The 17,730-nt window shown below is 36.0% G+C and overlaps 3 protein-coding genes across 3 annotated transcripts; all 3 read left to right on the top strand.

Annotated features, from left to right (window-relative positions):
* The first annotated feature begins 1,824 nt into the window (after positions 1-1,824).
* Positions 1,825-4,176, top strand: LOC142612271 (uncharacterized). The gene is made up of 5 exons (XM_075784385.1): positions 1,825-1,869; positions 1,926-2,577; positions 2,731-2,927; positions 3,132-3,689; positions 4,120-4,176. The coding sequence occupies exons 1-5, from the start codon at positions 1,825-1,827 to the stop codon at positions 4,174-4,176; spliced, it is 1,509 nt and encodes a 502-aa protein (XP_075640500.1).
* A 4,218-nt stretch (positions 4,177-8,394) lies between these two features.
* Positions 8,395-10,183, top strand: LOC142612270 (uncharacterized). Its single transcript, XM_075784384.1, has 2 exons — positions 8,395-8,863; positions 9,366-10,183. The coding sequence occupies exons 1-2, from the start codon at positions 8,395-8,397 to the stop codon at positions 10,181-10,183; spliced, it is 1,287 nt and encodes a 428-aa protein (XP_075640499.1).
* Positions 10,184-15,210: 5,027 nt separating this feature from the next.
* LOC142612269 (uncharacterized) lies at positions 15,211-16,017 on the top strand. Its single transcript, XM_075784383.1, has one exon. The coding sequence runs from the start codon at positions 15,211-15,213 to the stop codon at positions 16,015-16,017; it is 807 nt and encodes a 268-aa protein (XP_075640498.1).
* The last annotated feature ends 1,713 nt before the right edge of the window (positions 16,018-17,730 follow it).

The raw sequence follows: 17,730 nt of genomic DNA, 5'->3' as shown, positions 1-17,730 counted from the left end.
AAGCTTGATGAGTTTCTTCTTTCAATCCACTAACTCTCTTCTTGCCCATATAGTTGGGCTTCTTCCTACTGTTAGGCTTTCCCAAAATGCAGTGGCGGCGCCACGTTATGGTCAGGGTGTTCCCAGGAACACCCTGAATTGAAATTTCTATATACAAATTTTTTTTTTTTACCCTTAAAATATAAAATAGGAACACCCTCACATTAAAAAATATATATATATTTGTTTTACTTTCAAGCCAAAAAAAAAAAAAAAAGCCCAAAAAAAAATTTCAACTAAAATCTGAAAAAAAAAAATTGTAACAGAGAAAAAAAAAATTGTAAGAGCAAAACATCGGACGGGATCACAGCAAGCCCAACATCAAGCCCACTGCCCACGGCAAGCCCAACAGATGACAGAGGCAAACCCACGGTTTCTCAACCCAAAAAAAAAAAAAAAAATACAGACCCATCAGAAACCTCAAATCAATTATCAGAGTTCAGTACATCATCACTAAAACTTTTCTCAAAAAAATTAAAAAAATCAGTAAAGCTAAGCAAACCTAAAAAGGAAAAACAGAGCAACGGCGCTCCCCTTCAAAGTTAGATCGATCCACGGTTCCAGTCGCTCATCGGACATCGGAGATCGCCAGATCGGTCCAGCTCCAGTCGCTCATCGGAGATCGGACTCGTCGCTCATCGGTCCAGCTCCAGTCGTCGCATCAGAGACGAAGATCAGTCCGCAACTCCGCATCGTCCCAGTCGCAGCGCTCATCGTCGCACATCGCCGCCGTCGCCCAGGTATTTCTCTCTCTTTTTCTCTCTGACTCTCTCTCGGTTTCTCACTCTCTCTATACTCTCTCAAATCTGAAATGAACATAGGAATGAATGAAAATGAAATAATGAATAATTGTGTGCCTTTATTTATGACTCTCTCTCTCTTTAGTCATTATTAAATTTATGACTTTGTCTCATTGTTGAACTGGTGATCCGTGATTGGCTGGCTGAAGCACTCAGTTTTTTTTTTTTTTTTTTTTAAAGAAACAAGCACTCAGTTTAACACTTTAACTTTATTATTTTTTTTACTTTTTGAATTTGGCATTTTGCTTTTGGCTTTATCTTATGATTGAATCGTATCCGTTGGTTGGTGTGTAAATTGTAATGTGTTGGTGTTGGTGTTGCCGTGTTGGACTGTTGGTGTGTATTGGTATTGGACTCAACTCAAAGACATTAATTGTCTTTTAGCGTTATTGTGATTTGTGAAATTGTGATTGTGAAATTTTCTGATTGTCTTTTAGCGTTAATAAGTTAATTAATCAATACATTATAAAAGACAAAAAAGATTAAATTATGTTAGGTTAAATAACAATTAATAATCTTATAATTAATGAAACAATAATATAACAAATTATAATTTATAAAAGACAAACAAATTAATGAAACAACTAAACAATGATAATTAATAATTTATTGATATTTCAAATAAACTTATAATTTATTGTTTATTCTTTTGCTAGAATTATGGACAAATACTTGATAAAAAAACCACGTACCCAAGATTCATCTCCTGTGCAAGATTCATCTCCTGTGCAAGATTCATCTCCATCTTCTAAGCGAAGTCGTGTTGACTTTAACTTAGAAAATCTTCCTTCAGATCTTAGGCTACGACAAAAGATATCATCTTATCATCCTAATAGTCATGATGAAATAAGAAGACATTATTTAGGAAAAGGCCATTGTCGACCTCCTCATGATTACCCGGTATCATATTTTTCTGGAAAGCCCCGTCGATTTAGAGTCGAATGGTATGAAACTAGAAATTTGTTGGAATATAGTATAGCCAAAGATGCAGCATTTTGTTTTTATTGCTACCTATTTGGGAAAGATGTTGGTAAGTAAGGAGGAGGTGACACTTTTGTAACGAAGGGATTCAGACTTTGGAATCAGCTTGGGAAGTTAGATTCCCATGTTGGAGGAGTTAATAGTGCTCATAACCAAGTTGTCAAGAAGAGTGAAGATTTACAGAAGGAAAAGCAACACATTCAAAGTGTCTTAGTTAAGCAATCAAATCAAGATAAAGCTGAATATCGGATTCAATTAAATGCAATAGTTGATTGCGTAAGATTCCTTTTATTCCAAGGATTAGCTTTTCGTGGTCACGATGAATCTCAAGGTTCAAGTGATAAAGGAAATTTCCTTGAGCTTCTACAATTTTTGAGGGATCACAATGAATCTATCAATGAAGTGATGCAAAATACTTGGAAAAATTGCAAGCTTACCCATCCTGATATTCAAAAAGACATGGTGAATGCAATTGCACATGAAACATCCAAAGGCATCATTGAGGATCTTGGCAATGGGTTCTTTTCAATATTAGTTGATGAGTCATGTGATATCTCAGTGAAAGAACAAATGGCACTCGTTCTTCGTTATGTGAACAAACAAGGATTTATTATAGAGTGGTTCCTTGGTATTGTACATGTAGCAAGTACCATCACTTTGTCACTCAAATGTGCTATTAAAGGTTTACTTTGTGAACATAATTTGAGTTTATCGAGACTACGTGGGCAAGGTTATGACGGAGCTAGTAATATGCAAGGTGATATCAATGGTCTCAAAACTTTAATTTTGAAAGAGAATAAGTCAGCATTTTATGTTCATTGTTTTGCTCATCAACTTCAATTGACACTTGTTGCCGTTGCTAAAAATCACATTAACATTGTTGATTTTTTTTATGTGGTTAGTAATTTAGTAACTGTTGTTAGAGACTCTTGTAAGAGACGAGATGCTCAATTTGCCAAAATTAAAGAAGATTTAGAGAATGGTGTACGAAGAAGTGGACAAGGTTTGAATCAAGAGACAAATCTTAAATGTCCTGGTGATACACGTTGGGGATCATATTATGGGACTATTCTCAACTTGATTTTGATGTTCTCTGTTGTTGCTGATGTACTTGAGATTATTGAAGAAGATGGGCTCTCTGACCAAAAAGTTGAAGCTCGATCTATTATGAGGTGAATTCTATCTTTTGAATTTGTTTTTGCTCTACACTTGATGAAAAACATTTTAGGGATCACAAATGAGTTGTCAATAGCATTGCAAAAAAAAAATCAAGATATAGTAAATGCTATGGATCTTGTTAAAGTGTCTAAGCAACGATTGCAAGTGATGAGAGATGATGAATGGACATCTTTATTGACTGAAATGTCTTCATTTTGTGCCACACATGAAATTCCTATCTTGAACATGGATGAAATATTTGTAGTTAGTGGGAGGCCGCGACACAACACCCAAGAAAATACAAATTTACATCATTATCGTGTTGAGCTATTCTACACAGTCATAGATATGCAATTTCAAGAGCTAAACAATCATTTTTCAGAGGTGAATACCAATTTGCTAATTTGTATGGCTTGCTTGAATCCAAGTAATTCATTTGTGGCTTTTGATAAGGAAAAGTTAATACATCTAGTAAAGTTCTATCCATATGATTTTCCTGGGACAGATATCTTGGCACTTGACTCTCAGCTTCAAAATTTTATTTTTGATATGCGCAACAATGACTTGTTTTTAAAGCTTCAAGGAGTTAGCGAACTTGCTGAAAAGTTAGTGAGCACGAGGAAGCATGAGACTTATCCATTAGTCTATTTGCTTGTGAAGTTAGCTTTGACCATTCCTGTTGCTATTGCAACAGTAGAAAGAAGTTTTTCAGTAATGAAATATATAAAGAATGAACTGCGCAATCGAATGGGAGATCAGTGGATGAATGATTGCTTGGTTGTGTATATTGAAAAAGATATAGCTTGTAGCATTGATAATGAGACTATCATGCAACGATTTCAAAATATGAAAAATCGTAGAAGGCAATTGTAAATTTTATGTATTTACATGTTTTTTGATTGTTGTTGTCAATATATAAAATTTTCTTTTTATTAGATCGTGTAATTTATACTTATTGAGGAACACCCTAGGAAAAATTCCTGGAGCTGCCACTGCCAAAATGAGCATTAACATCTGTCCTCCACGTTTTAACAGTGTTACAACGTTGGCAAGTTGGGTTTTCTTCAAGGGAATTGGGAAACAGATTGTCTTTTCTTTTCTTTTTTTCTTACTCTCGCTTGGATAACTTCTGTTTTTACAGTGGAAGAATTGTCACAAAGCTGGACGTCTGATAGAGAGGGTCCAAGTTGTTGTTTAGAGAGTGAGTTCAGCTCACAAGAACATATTATAGCAACAAAGTTTCTTATGAAATGAGCTCTTAATATTGAGGCAATTGCAAAAACTTTCACTCCTTTGTGGCGTTCGAAAAGCAGATTCAAGGTCAGAAACCTTGGAGATCATGTAATTCTTTTCATCTTTGAAAATGCAAGTGAAGTGGACAAGGTGCTTAGAGTAGAGCCATAGAGTTTGGACAAACATTTAGTGATCATGCAAAAGTATTATAAAAGCATTGCTATGGAAGAACTGAAGTTTGAGAGGACTCTATTCTGCGTGCAAGTTCATGGGATTCCTTATAAATACCTAAATGTAAAGGCGGCCAAGAAAATTTGTGAAGTTGTAGGACAAGTTATACACTCTAACTTGGAGCACAGATGGAGCCAAGACAAGAATATGTTTGACTACTGGAGAGATGGACATACAGGGTATGTTGTTGCTTCCACTAATGTCTGTGTTGCTATCTTCTTGTCATTTCAACATGTACTTATATATGTGCATAGCCACATGGAAATGGAAAGAGTATTACTTTGATATTTGCTGCATTAGTATTGATCCTGCTTCTTTTTTGTTCATTTTCTGTAAGTAACATTTTATTGACACTCCCTTATCTATGAAGGAAATCTCTAACAATCATAGCCTTTGTGTTAATGATTTTATTCCCTCTAATATGGAACTTCTCTTCTATTTTTTCATTTCTTTTTTGCTTGATATATATATATATATATATATATATATATATATATATATATATATATATATATATATGTATTATTTTGGTTATCTGTTATCTTAATGTTACTGTACTCACCTCTATTTTTCTTTTCTTTCTTCTGTTTCATGGTACATGAAACAGGGTGATCTTATGCCTTGGAATGTAGTCAAATATTGAGTATTAGGTTTTTGGAAACCCATTAAAATTTTATTTCTCCATGATTTACATAATTAGGGTTAGTGAACTTCCAAGTACCTCCTCATAGATGTAAACATGAAAGAAATATCAACCACTAGGTTCATGTCAAACCGAGAATTGCAAGTAAATTCTGTTGGAAAAATAGCATGGAGTGAATAAGAAATTGATGTTTTTTATGTTCACTTGAAGATATTATTATAAGTGGTAAAAATCATGAGTCCCACATAGGAAAGGAAAGAGATAATATATGAGTTTATATGCTCATGAGTTGTACATTGGGTTGGGTTTTTGGCATATATGGACTGGGCCTACTTGTCCAAATAATAATATTTTATTTTTTTAATTTCTTGAGTCAGTTAGTCTGTGCACAACAGTTATTACTGAAACAAACTACATGTTCAGTAATGTATAATTTTTACATAGTCCCTCATTTATAAAAACTACTTTTTAAGAAAACTCTACCAAGGTGAGAATATTTTTGTGCATTTCATTTTGTGTCAAAGAGAGAGAAAGAGACCTTGAGTAGTTCACAAAGCACGACCTTGTGTGCTTCATTTTCATGTTGTAGATCATTTTATCCTGGGAAGCAGACGTCCGTAAGTCTCAAAACATCACAGTGATTGTATGAGGGGTGAAATCTAAGGAGATTGTGTCAAATACAAGACTTGATCTGAATTTTTCATCCTTCACACATTTGGTCTGTAAGTTTTTAATTATTTTAATATTTCTCTTTATATGTTTATATATATAGTATTTATTTATTGCATTTGCCTATCACATCTATTTGTGTTATTACTATTCTTAGATCTGTGTATTGTTCATTTTGCTTTATCACAAAAGTAAATTGTTAAAATATATCCAATAGTCTTGTAAGTGCACAATTGTACCTGGACCCAAAGACAACTACGGGCTCAGGCCCAATGAGCCTTAAACAATAAAATTTTGTAGAGTGTGGGCTTGAAACCTAGGTTAGAATTACTGAGAATTTGATAACAGACTAAAAGTTACAATCACTTGTAAATAGTAAACGATAATTACAATTATCATCTATTTCATTAAACATCTCCCAGTACCGGTCGGAATATGCTTTCAACGTCTCCCCTTCCCTCATGGTCATGGATAACAGCGAGTCTAATGGCCAAGGCACTCTGCTACACGTAATAAACCGCGAAGCGCATGCTCTAGTAAGCTCCCCGAACGAACCTACAGACCCCGCTTTAAGGCCGTTGAACCACCTCATAGCAACAGGTCCCAAGCTAGAGGGGAAAACTTTACACATCAGGGTCTCGTTATGAGAGTGCACCGCCATCCTTTGGTTAAAGTGACTCACGTGCTCCACTGGATCAGTCCGACCATTGTAGATGGTAAAGGTCGGCTGGGTAAACCTTCTAGGAAGCCTCCCTTTCTCAATCCTCCATGAAAATGGGGATTTGGAGAGTTGGTGCAACGCCCGACTCATAGCATCGTTCCCTAAGCCCCTAGAAGGAAGCTTCTTGCGTCTGCGAGCTGGCTGGTCGTCCTCCTCACAAGAGGACATTGCGCTGGGGGGTGAGCATGACCTTGAGCTATAACTACCTCCCCGGACCTCCTCTGAGGAAGGATTAGATGAGGATGGTGAAGACCTACGTCTGGCGCGGCGTAGCTTCCTCTTCAAACGATTAATCTCCTTCTGCATGGCTTTAGCACCATCCTCATGGGTGGTGCTACCACCGCCATGAGTATGGCTAGCCCTAGGGTATTCTGTATGGACATTTCCCTTACGATCCCTTTGACGCTCAAGACGCTCGAAAAGATCCTCCGGTTGTGATCCCTGTGATTCTGCATGGTGAGAACCTAGGCCTGCCATAGTATCCCAACTCCTTCTAGACTAGATTTCCCATAGACGGCGCCAATTGTAAGTGCACAATTGTACCTGGACCCAAAGACAACTACGGGCTCAGGCCCAATGAGCCTTAAACAGTGAAATTTTGTAGAGTGTGGGCTTGAAACCTAGGTTAGAAGTACTGAGAATTTGATAACAGGCTAAAGGTTACAATCACTTGTAAATAGTAAACGATAATTGCAAATAGACCTCCTCGGACGTAAGCCGAGGACTCTCCCTGTATTATTTCTCTTTCTTTCTTAAAGATTACAATTCTTAATTTTTTCTTTATTTCTGCCCCCCCCTTTTCTTTGGCGTTCATCCCCCTTAAATACTTCTTTCCCTGATGCTTTATCCACGTGTTGCTCCAACCCCCTCCCTTCTAGATATTTCTTTTCTTAGTGCCTTTGAATAGTGACCAGAAGTTTCAGTTCTACTGTTCAGGGGTCACTTCCCCATTAATGCAGCCAGGGAGGTAGGTGTAGGGCCTTTAATGTGGAGGTGGCAGCCTATGCTTTTGGTATTTTTCCCACACCGGTGTACCTTGAAGGCTCAGGGTTTTCCCCTTTTAACCAACAGTCCTTCCAGAATTCTACCTTGCCCTTCGTAGTGAATCTCCAAGTTCTCTTGGATCTGTCCGAGGAGAAACTCACCCTCGGCGTATGGGCCGATTCGTAGTACTAACCAATTCTTAACTCAAGAACAGATCGGCCCCCCTTGCTAGAGCCCAAAGGCCCAAATACCCGCTTGGGTCCCTTTACTCCCACAAGTCTTAAAACAGATTTAAAATATATTTTAATTTATTTTTGTGATTTACAGTGAAAGGAATTTTATGTTTGTTGTAAAACACTAAATCGGTAATAGTAGATACACTGCGCAAAACTTAAAAAACTGATTTGTGTTTATCTTGAACTTTGATCTTTTGATAACGTCGGTTACGTGCTTGACTGAGATTGTTGTATACATTGTTGTTAGTTGATCTTTCCTTCTTCCTTTTTATATTATTTTATTAGGGCTTTTTTGTCTTATATGAATCTTTGTTTGACTGGCTTTGGTCTAAATATTTGCTGGTCTATGCGAATTGTTCCTATGTTGTTTGGGTTTGAAATTTAGTTGGCTTATAATATATTGTGCAATATTAGGTTTATTTTGTCTCTATGGGTTTATTGCTTGGCTGGGTTTTTGAGATTCTATTGTTTAGTTTATGTGTATTGTGCTGCTCTATTTCTGCAATTCATTGTAGAAATAATAATAATAATAATAATAATAGTTGGCTTGACTTTCCTTTTTGCACAGTAACATTTGGAAGTAAATATTTATATTTATTTCTTAAACTTGGCTGGTTTTGAGGATTCAATTTGTTTGAATTTTGTTGAACATAGATTTTAAACAAAATTGTTGTGAATCCAATTGTGACTCAAACTAACATGAACCATTCTGCTGTGATTTCTGAAGTAAACTTGGTAGGAGGAAATACCAAAGAATGGTGGGTGGACACTGGAGTTACTCGCCATGTATGTTCAGAAAAGAAATTGTTTTCTACATATAATCTTGTGGGTAATGGAAGAAATATTTTCATGGGAAATTCCTCAACCTCTAAGATTGAAGGAATTGCAAAGGTTGTGCTCAAAATGACTACAAGCAAGTTTTTTACTTTGAAAGATGTACTACATGTGCCAAAAATTCAAAAGAACCTTGTATCTGGCTCATTGTTGAGCAAAAATGGTTTTAAGTTGGTTTTTGAGTCTGATAAATTTTCACTCTTTAAGAGTGGAATGTATGTGGGCAAAGGATATTTGAGCAATGGCATGTTTAAGATGAATGTAATGACTGTTATTGATAATAATAAGGGTGCATATTCTGTTTACATGCTTGAGTCATCTAATGTATGGCATGGTAGATTGAGTCATGTTAATTATCATACTTTACACAAATCAATTTAAATTTATTACCTAAATTTAAAATTGATTTTAATTATAAATGTGAAACTTGTGTGGAAACTAAGATGGCTAGAGCATCTTTTAAATCAGTTGTAAGAAGCACTGAACCTCTAAATTTAAAACATAGTAATGTATGTGACATGAAATATGTACAAACTAGAGGTGGTAAGAAATATTTCATCACTTTCATAGATGATTACACTAAATACTGTTATGTGTACTTGCTAAGGAGCAAGGATGAGGCAATTGAGGCATTTATGCAATATAAGAATGAGGTTGAGAATTAACTCAACAAAAATATTAAGGTTCTAAGGAGTTGTAGGGGGAAGCTATTCTTTCTGCCAATTATATTATTAATAAATTGCCTAAAAAGAAAACCAATAAAACATCCTATGAATTATGGAAAGGTAGAGTACCTTCCTATAAATTCTTAAAGGTGTGGGGGTGTTTGGTAAAAGTGGTGGCTCCTATTCCTAAAAGGATAAAGATGGGACCAAAAACCATTGATTGTGTTTTCATCAGTTATACTCATAGCAATACTGCATATCGCTTTCTAATTTATAAGTCTGAAATTCCTGACTTGCATGTCAATACTATTATTGAATCCAAGAATTCGTCATTCTTTGAGGAGATATTTCCTTACAAATCCACACAAGAGTCAAGTTCTTATAAGAGAAACTTTGAGTCTACATCTAGTACCTCTCATGATCAAGAGTTGATAGAAGAGATGAATGAGGTTGAGCCCAAACATAGTAAGAGGGCTAAAACGTCAAAATCGTTTGGTCCGAATTTTCTAACTTATACGTTAGAAGATGAACCTCAAAGTTTCAAGGAAGCTATCTCTACACCTAAGGCGCCTTTTTGGAAAGAAGCTGTCAATAGTAAGATTGAATCCATCCTTCAAAATCATACATGGGAAGTAGTGGATCTTCCACCAGGTTGTAAACCTCTAGGACATAAATGGATATTCAAGAGGAAATTAAAGGCTGATGGATCTATTGACAAGTATAAGGCAAGACTTGTTGTAAAGGGTTACAAACAAAAGGAAGGTGTGGATTATTTTGAGACATATTCACCTGTTACGAGAATAACATCCATTTGGATGTTAATAGCTATTACAGCGTTGCATAACCTAGAGATACATCAAATGGATGTAAAAACAAGATTCTTGAATGGTGAATTAAATGAGGAGATTTATATGGAACAACTAGATGGGCTCATTTTTCCTAGTCAAGAAAGAAAGTGTGCAAGCTTGTTAAATTTCTTTATAGATTAAAGCAAGCTCCAAAGCAATGGCATGAGAAATTTGACAATGCAATGACGTCAAATGGGTTTAGAATCAATGAGTGTGACAAATGTGTGTATATTAAAGATACTGTAAATGGTTATGCCATTGTGTGTCTCTATGTTAATAATATGCTCATTATAGGTAGCAATAATGATATCATTAAAGCTACCAAGAGAATGTTGGCTAGTGAGTTCGACATGAAAGATTTAGGTGTTCCAGATGTGATACTAGGAATAAAGATTTCTAGAAAATTTGATGGACTTGTCTTATCTCAATCACATTATGTTAAGAAAGTTCTTGAGAACTTCAAAAAATATGATGACAGTCTAATGAAAACACCTATAGATGTAAATTTACTTCTAACTAAGAATAAAGGGCAAGGTATATCTCAATTGGAGTATTCGAGAATAATAGGCAGTCTTATGTATATAATGAACTGCACGAGACCGAATATAGCATATTCAATCAGCAAGTTGAGCAAATACACTAGTAATCTAGAGGAAGACCACTGGAAGACATTATTTAGGGTTTTGAGGCATTTGAAATACACCATAAACTATGGGTTGCACTTCACTCGATATCCAGCTGTACTAGAAGGGTATCATGATGCTAATTAGATATCCGATACAAAAGACACCAAATCCAAAAATGGATATGTCTTTACACTTGGTGGTGTAGCGATATCTTGGAAGTCTTCTAAACAAACATGCATTGCTAGATCCACAATGGAATCAGAATTTATCACATTGGACAAAGCAGGAGAAGAAGCAGAGTTGCTTCGTCATTTCCTGGAGGATATGCCAATGTGGATAAAACCTATGCCTCCTATTTGTATACATTGTGATAGCAAATCAGCTATTGGTAAGGCACATAGTCATATGTACAACGGTAAGTCTCGACATATGCGTCGAAGACATAATACCGTGAGGCAGTTGCTCTCTAATTGAATTATTTTCATTGACTTCATAAAGTCAAAAGAGAATATAGCAGACCTGTTAACCAAAGGTTTGAGTAGAGAGCAAGTAAACTACTCATCGAAGGAAATGGGGTTAAAGCCTATAACCTAAAGTTTTCATGACAGTAACCCCACCTAGTTGACTGGAAATCCCAAGATCTAGGTTTTCAAAGGGACAACAAAATTGTGGAGATCCCAAGATCTAGTCATATGTACAACGGTAAGTCTCAACATATACGTCGAAGACATAATACCGTGAGGCAATTGCTCTCTAATTGAATTATTTCCATTGACTTCATAAAGTCAAAAGAGAATATAGCGAATCTGTTAACCAAAGATTTGAGTAGAGAGCAAGTAAACTACTCATCGAAGGGAATGGGATTAAAGCCTATAACCTAAATTTTCCATGACAGTAACCCCACCTAGTTGACTGGAGATCCCAAGATCTAGGTTTTCAAAGGGACAACAAAATTGTGGAAACTAGTTTTTATCACTATAGAGATTACATCTCCCTTCCATTCCTATGATGAAATAGTGATGTCTGTAAGCAATGTTCAGAGTAAGCTTTGCTTTTAATGATTCTTATATCTTGGAATTTCAAGTGGAGTATAACAGAATACTCTTAATAAGAATCACCTATATGAGTGTGAAGTGGGTCGCTTCCATGAGAGTTTCAAGGCTGAATTCTCTAAAGCACTTTATGAATTTACCAGGATATGTTCAGGGCCGAAATGAACACAACTATAAGAACGAAATATATTTGAAAAGGAGTTGTGTGAATTATATTGTCTTGGTATACACAAACAGCTAAACAGTTCAAAACATCATGTTCACTAGTTAGCTAGTATATTCGATAGTCTTTCACAAAGGAAAGTTCAAAGCCACAAGCTACTTCTCCCGATACAGTAACTTTTCTTCTACTCTCTCTGTGTCTGCATCATCATTTGCATTATGTTTATAAATTTCTATTCATGTGGGGAATTGTTGGAAAAATAGCATGGAGTGAATAAGAAATTAATGTTTTCTATGTTCACTTGAAGATATTATTATAAGTGGTAAAAATCCTAACTCCCACATAGGAAAAGAAAGAGATAATATATGAGTTTATATGCTCGTGAGTTGGACATTGGGTTGGGCTTTTGGCATATATAGATTGGGCCTACTTGTCCAAATAATAATTTTTATTATTTTAATTTTTTGAGTCAATTAGTCTGTATACAAACAGTTATTACTGAAATAGAGTGTCTGTTCAATAATGTATAATTTTTACATAGTCCTTCATTCATAAAAACTACTTTTCAGAAAACTCTCCTAGAGTGAGTCTCAAAGCACCACAGTGATTGTGTGAGGGGCGAAATCTACTTTAAGGAGATTGTGTCAAACACAAGACTTGATCTGAATTATTCATCCTTCACGCATTTGGTCTGTTAGTTTTTAATTATTTGCAGACTTCTCTTTATATGTATATATATATATAGTATTTATTTATTGTCTTTGCTTATCACATCTATTTGTATTATTGCTTATTCATAGATCTGTGTATTGTTCCTTTTGCTTTATCATAAAAGTAAATTGTTGAAATATATTCAACAAATTCAAGACTGACTTGAGACTGCTTTGAATCTCAATAAATTGATATGGTCTACCAAATTACCAATCATTAATTTTATTTCTCCAAATAGTATGTTCCTTTCTTGTTAAAGATATGGGTATTGACTAGTGTTTGGGAGCTGAATGGTTTGAGACATGCCTTTTGGATTATGATCCATGTTCCAATTATGGAAATTGGACATATGGAGCAAGTGATTCTCATCTTCATGTATCTTCCCATTGTCACTTATGCATAAAAGTATGTGTATTTCAGCATTTCCCTGTGTAGGCAAGACTGTATTTTGGCATATTATAGGTTATTGTTTCAAAGTTGTTGCTTCATAAACTAGGAAAATAGTTTACATTATTTGATTTAGCTAAGTATATAAGTGTCAGTTGTATACGAACTATATGACCATCTTGGTAGAACCCTAGGACATAACAAGCAACGGGACAATCATGACATGAGATAATTCTAATTATTTACTAAGAGGTGTTTGTAATGTGCACTTTACGTTTCAAAATGTTACAATTAACACCCTACTTCGTGATTAATTTGCAATGTTCCTCAACATCCAAGTTAAGGGTAAACTATTGATTTTTTGTAATTTAGGGTACACATTGCAAATGACCTCAGAATTTGGGGTAGATACGCTACACACTGAGCTATTAATTTAGACCTTGGAGTGGACATTGGAAATTAATTTTGATTACGATTTTGATTGTAAATTTTTTTGATGGCTAGTATGCATATAGAAAATGCCCCATGGATTGTAGTTAACCCCTTCTTTTCATTATAGATGTGGTCCAGTCCATTTTTACTGTGGTTTGGGGTATTTATTAAAGTTGTGAGAAAAAAAAAAGAACTTACAAGTGGAAAGATATTTGGCTAAGGGGACACACACACACATATAGGAAAATTTGTTTGACTTTCATATCAATCCATGGTGATCTTTACATAATAGTAATATAGCATTGGCACCTACTTTCTATATTTTATAGGAGACACAAGAAAACAATGAAAAACTACAGAGCACTGAACAAACCTTTGTAATTTATGAGGATTCTGGTGGGGTTGGATGTATCTTTACCTCTTTGTCGTGGTAGAGCCGTATCTTTGGAGAATGGTAAAAAAACTTGGATCACGTTCAAATATGAACATCTACCAAATATATTCTTTTGGTGCGACAGACTAGATCACACTAATCAGGATTGTGATATTTGGTTGGAAAGTGAAGGAAGCTTAGCAAAAAATCAGAAGCAATTTGGTCCATCTCTACATGCTCCACCGTTTTTTCCATCAAGAAGAAGTGTCTTTGCCATTCCAGGTTTCTACACTCCTAAGCGCAAGACAACAACGCCATCTGCTAGCAAGACCATGCCTAAATAGAAGGGACTAACCAGCGACGGGCCACCACCAATGGAGGAGGATACGGCGGTGCACAACCTGGCAACGTCTGTCAATGAATTAAAGTCTTAGTTATTGGAGGAACTAATACCACTAAGGAGTCTATTCAATCATGTAATGGTTGTAGTGGTATTCAAGTCCATGTTCCTAAAAAAATTCCACACAATTCGAAACCAATTAATGCAGCAGATACTAAGACAATCATGACCGAAAAATCTGGAGCTAGCTGTGTTTTTCCCTCAACGGATACAAGGGACTTTATTCCATTTAATCTCTCAGATCAATCAATAAGGCCCAATCAATTCCAAGCGGCAGCTAAACTGAAACCTAGTCTTCGAATTAACCCACATGAATCATTGTCACGTGAGAAGCAGGAGATTACTAGGGCACCCAAAAAAAAAAAAAAAACCATCACGTGGACAAGGTTGGACAAAGCAAGCACAACTCAGATTGCTTGTCAACCAGATTTTACAAGTGCATCTAAGAAGAATTTTTCGACAATTGATGACCATTCAGAATTACCTTGCAACAAAAAACAAGTTTTGAAGGATGGTGTTGATTTTTCTTTCCAAATGGTGGAGGCTAATGATCAGCCCTGCCATCAGTCATGAATCTTTTAGTATGGAACTGTCGTGGGCTAGGGAACCTGCGTACAAAGAAGGAGCTTGGAAATTTCATCTAGGAAAAAGACCCCTCTGTTGTGTTTTTAGTCGAAACATGGACAAATGAAACTAGGCTAAACCATGTTCTAGACAACATAAATTTTGATCACAAGTGGGAAGTTTCTAATGGGAGAAGAGGGGGGGGACTAGTGCTTTTCTGGAAGCGAGATGCCAATGTAACTATTGAGGATTCTCATAGGTATTTCATTGATGCAACATTCAATAAAAATATGGAAACAAAATGGAGATTCACTGGATTTTATAGAGAGCCTAAAACTAATCAGAGAATGGAAGCATAGAATAAATTAAGAGGGTTAAAATAAGGGGGTTAAACAATAGGCCATCCATCTCATGGCTTTGTTCGGGGGACTTTAATGAAATCAGTAGGCAGGATGAAAGAATGGGGGGAGCTTTGAGGGGTCACACTCAAATCCAAAATTTTAGAGATGTTATTAATGAATGCGGTTTCATTGACTTGAGATTTGAGGGTCCCAAATTTTCTTGGAGTAAACACTTCACTGATGGTCATTCCATATGGGAACGGTCGGATAGAGGGTTGGTGAATAGCGAGTTCCTTCTAAAATATCCAGTTTTGAAGGTGTCTCATCTCAGATGTGTGTCATCAGACCGTGTACCAATTTTTATCAACCTTTCAGGTTTGGAGGCTCCACCTAAGAAAAATGTGTTTCGTTTTGAGGAGATGTGGATGTTTGATTCACACTGTGGTGAAATAGTGGAGGCGGCATGGATAAGTGTAGAGGAAGGCAACATTTTGAAAAAAATAGAAAAATGTAGTAAAGACTTAGAGTGGTGGGAGAAGACTTTCTTTGGTAATGTTAGGAGGGATTTGGAGGAAAAAGAAATTGCTACCTATAAAGTTGAGGCCTATGTAATGAGGAGAGGAGATAATTCTCAGCTTAGAGAATTAAAAGTTGAAATTCATGTACTCATGGATAGAGAAACCCGATTATGGAGCCAAAGACCAAGAGTGCTATGGTTGCAGAACGGTGACAGCAATTCCAAGTTCTTTCACAACAAAGAAACTCAGCGGTTTAGGAAAAATACCATTCTTGGAATTAATGATAGAGGTGGAAATTGGCAAGTGCAACCAAATTTGATTGGAGACATCATTGTTGATTTTTTTGGGGAGTTGTTCACCACATGTAATTCGGCCATGGGAGAGGATTCACTCTCCTTCATTCCATAACTAGTTACAGATGAGATTAATAAGCAGCTAACAAGTGAATTCATGGATTGGGAAATTCAAGAAGCACTCAAACAAATGGCACCTCTAAAAGCACTAGGGCCAGATGGGATGCCACCATTATTCTACCAACACTTTTGAGGGATGATGAACCAAGAGGTAACATCCACAATACTCACTTGGTTGAATTCAGATAAATTGCCTCACCCAATAAATCATACATTTATCACTTTACTCTCAAAAATGAAAAATCTTGTATTAGTTGCTGAATATCTCCCTATAAGCCTATGTAATGTATTGTGCAAGATTTTTTCCAAAGTTCTAGCAAACAAATTAAAAAAATTCATGCCAAAACTTATAACTAAGCATCAATCTGCTTTTGCAAAAAATAAGCTTATTTCAAATAATGTTTTAGTTCCTTTCGAGACTTTACATTGTATGAAAAATCATAACTCAGGAAAAACAAGTTTTACGGCTATTAAGCTAGATATGAGCAAAGCATATGACAGGGTGGAGTGGATTTATCTATAGAAACTAATGGAGAAAATGGGTTTTTGCACAAGGTGGATTGGATTAATTATGGAGTGTGTTCGTACTATTTCATACTCAATTCTAGTGAATGGTGAACCGAAAGGGCTAATTAATCTGACAAGAGGCATAAGACAAGGGGGCCCCCTTTCCCCTTTCCTCTTCCTTTTTTGCACGGAAGGATTACATAGCCTAATCACAAAAGCAGCAAGAGCAAAGGAAATCAACGGCTTCTTCCTTTGTAAAAGAGGCCCCAAACTAACCCATATATTCTTATGCAGATGACAGCTTGCTTTTTGCAAGGCCAACCCCCAAGAATGTGGAAATGTACTCAAAATTTTGTTGGAATATGAAGCGGTATCTGGCCAAAAAATCAGTAGAGAAAAGACATCTCTTTTCTTTAGCAAGTCCACTAAAGATAATACAAGGCAGGAGATAAAAAGAGTGTTGGGGGTGCAAGAAAAAAAAAATTATGAGAAATATTTGTCACTGCCCTCATTAGTGCGAAGGGGAAAAAAAGCAAGCTTTAGCTATATAAAGGAGAGGGTATGGAGAAAATTACAAGGGTGGGAAGGAAAGTTTTTGTCTCAAGCCGTTAGAGAAATTCTAATCAAAGCAATTGTCCAAGCCATTCTGACATATACCTTGGGATGTTTCAAAATACCCTTGGGGTTATATCATGACATTGAAGCAATGATTAAAAAATTCTTTTGGGGGCAACGGGGTGATAAAAGAAAAATACATTGGATTAAATGGTCGGAGTTGACAAAATTGAAGCTAGATGGAGGAATGGGTTTTAGGGACTTTGCATTGTTCAATGACTCGCTCCTTGCCAAGCAAGCTTGGCGACTTTTACATAATAAAGATACTCTTTTTTACAGGATATTTAAGGCAAGATTTTTCCCTCATTTCTCATTCATGGAAGCTAAGGAATCAGCATCCGGATCATATGCGTGGAAAAACATTTTGAAAGGAAAGGAGGTTATCAAAATGGGTTCAAGATTTCGGGTTGGTAATGGGAAAAACATCAAAATATGGAAGCACCAGTGGCTCCCCATTAAACATCCACCATTAGCCACTTCTCCAATTATTGAGTCCATGGAGGATGCCACGGTTGATTGTCTAATAGATGAGAACACAAGAAAATGGGATGCTGAAATGGTGGATGGAATTCTGGTACTAGCTGAA

This window comes from Castanea sativa, chromosome 10 (assembly GCF_040712315.1).
Source record: "Castanea sativa cultivar Marrone di Chiusa Pesio chromosome 10, ASM4071231v1".
NCBI classification, from domain to species: Eukaryota; Viridiplantae; Streptophyta; class Magnoliopsida; order Fagales; family Fagaceae; genus Castanea; species Castanea sativa.
This window is presented reverse-complemented; position numbering and strand designations above follow the sequence as displayed.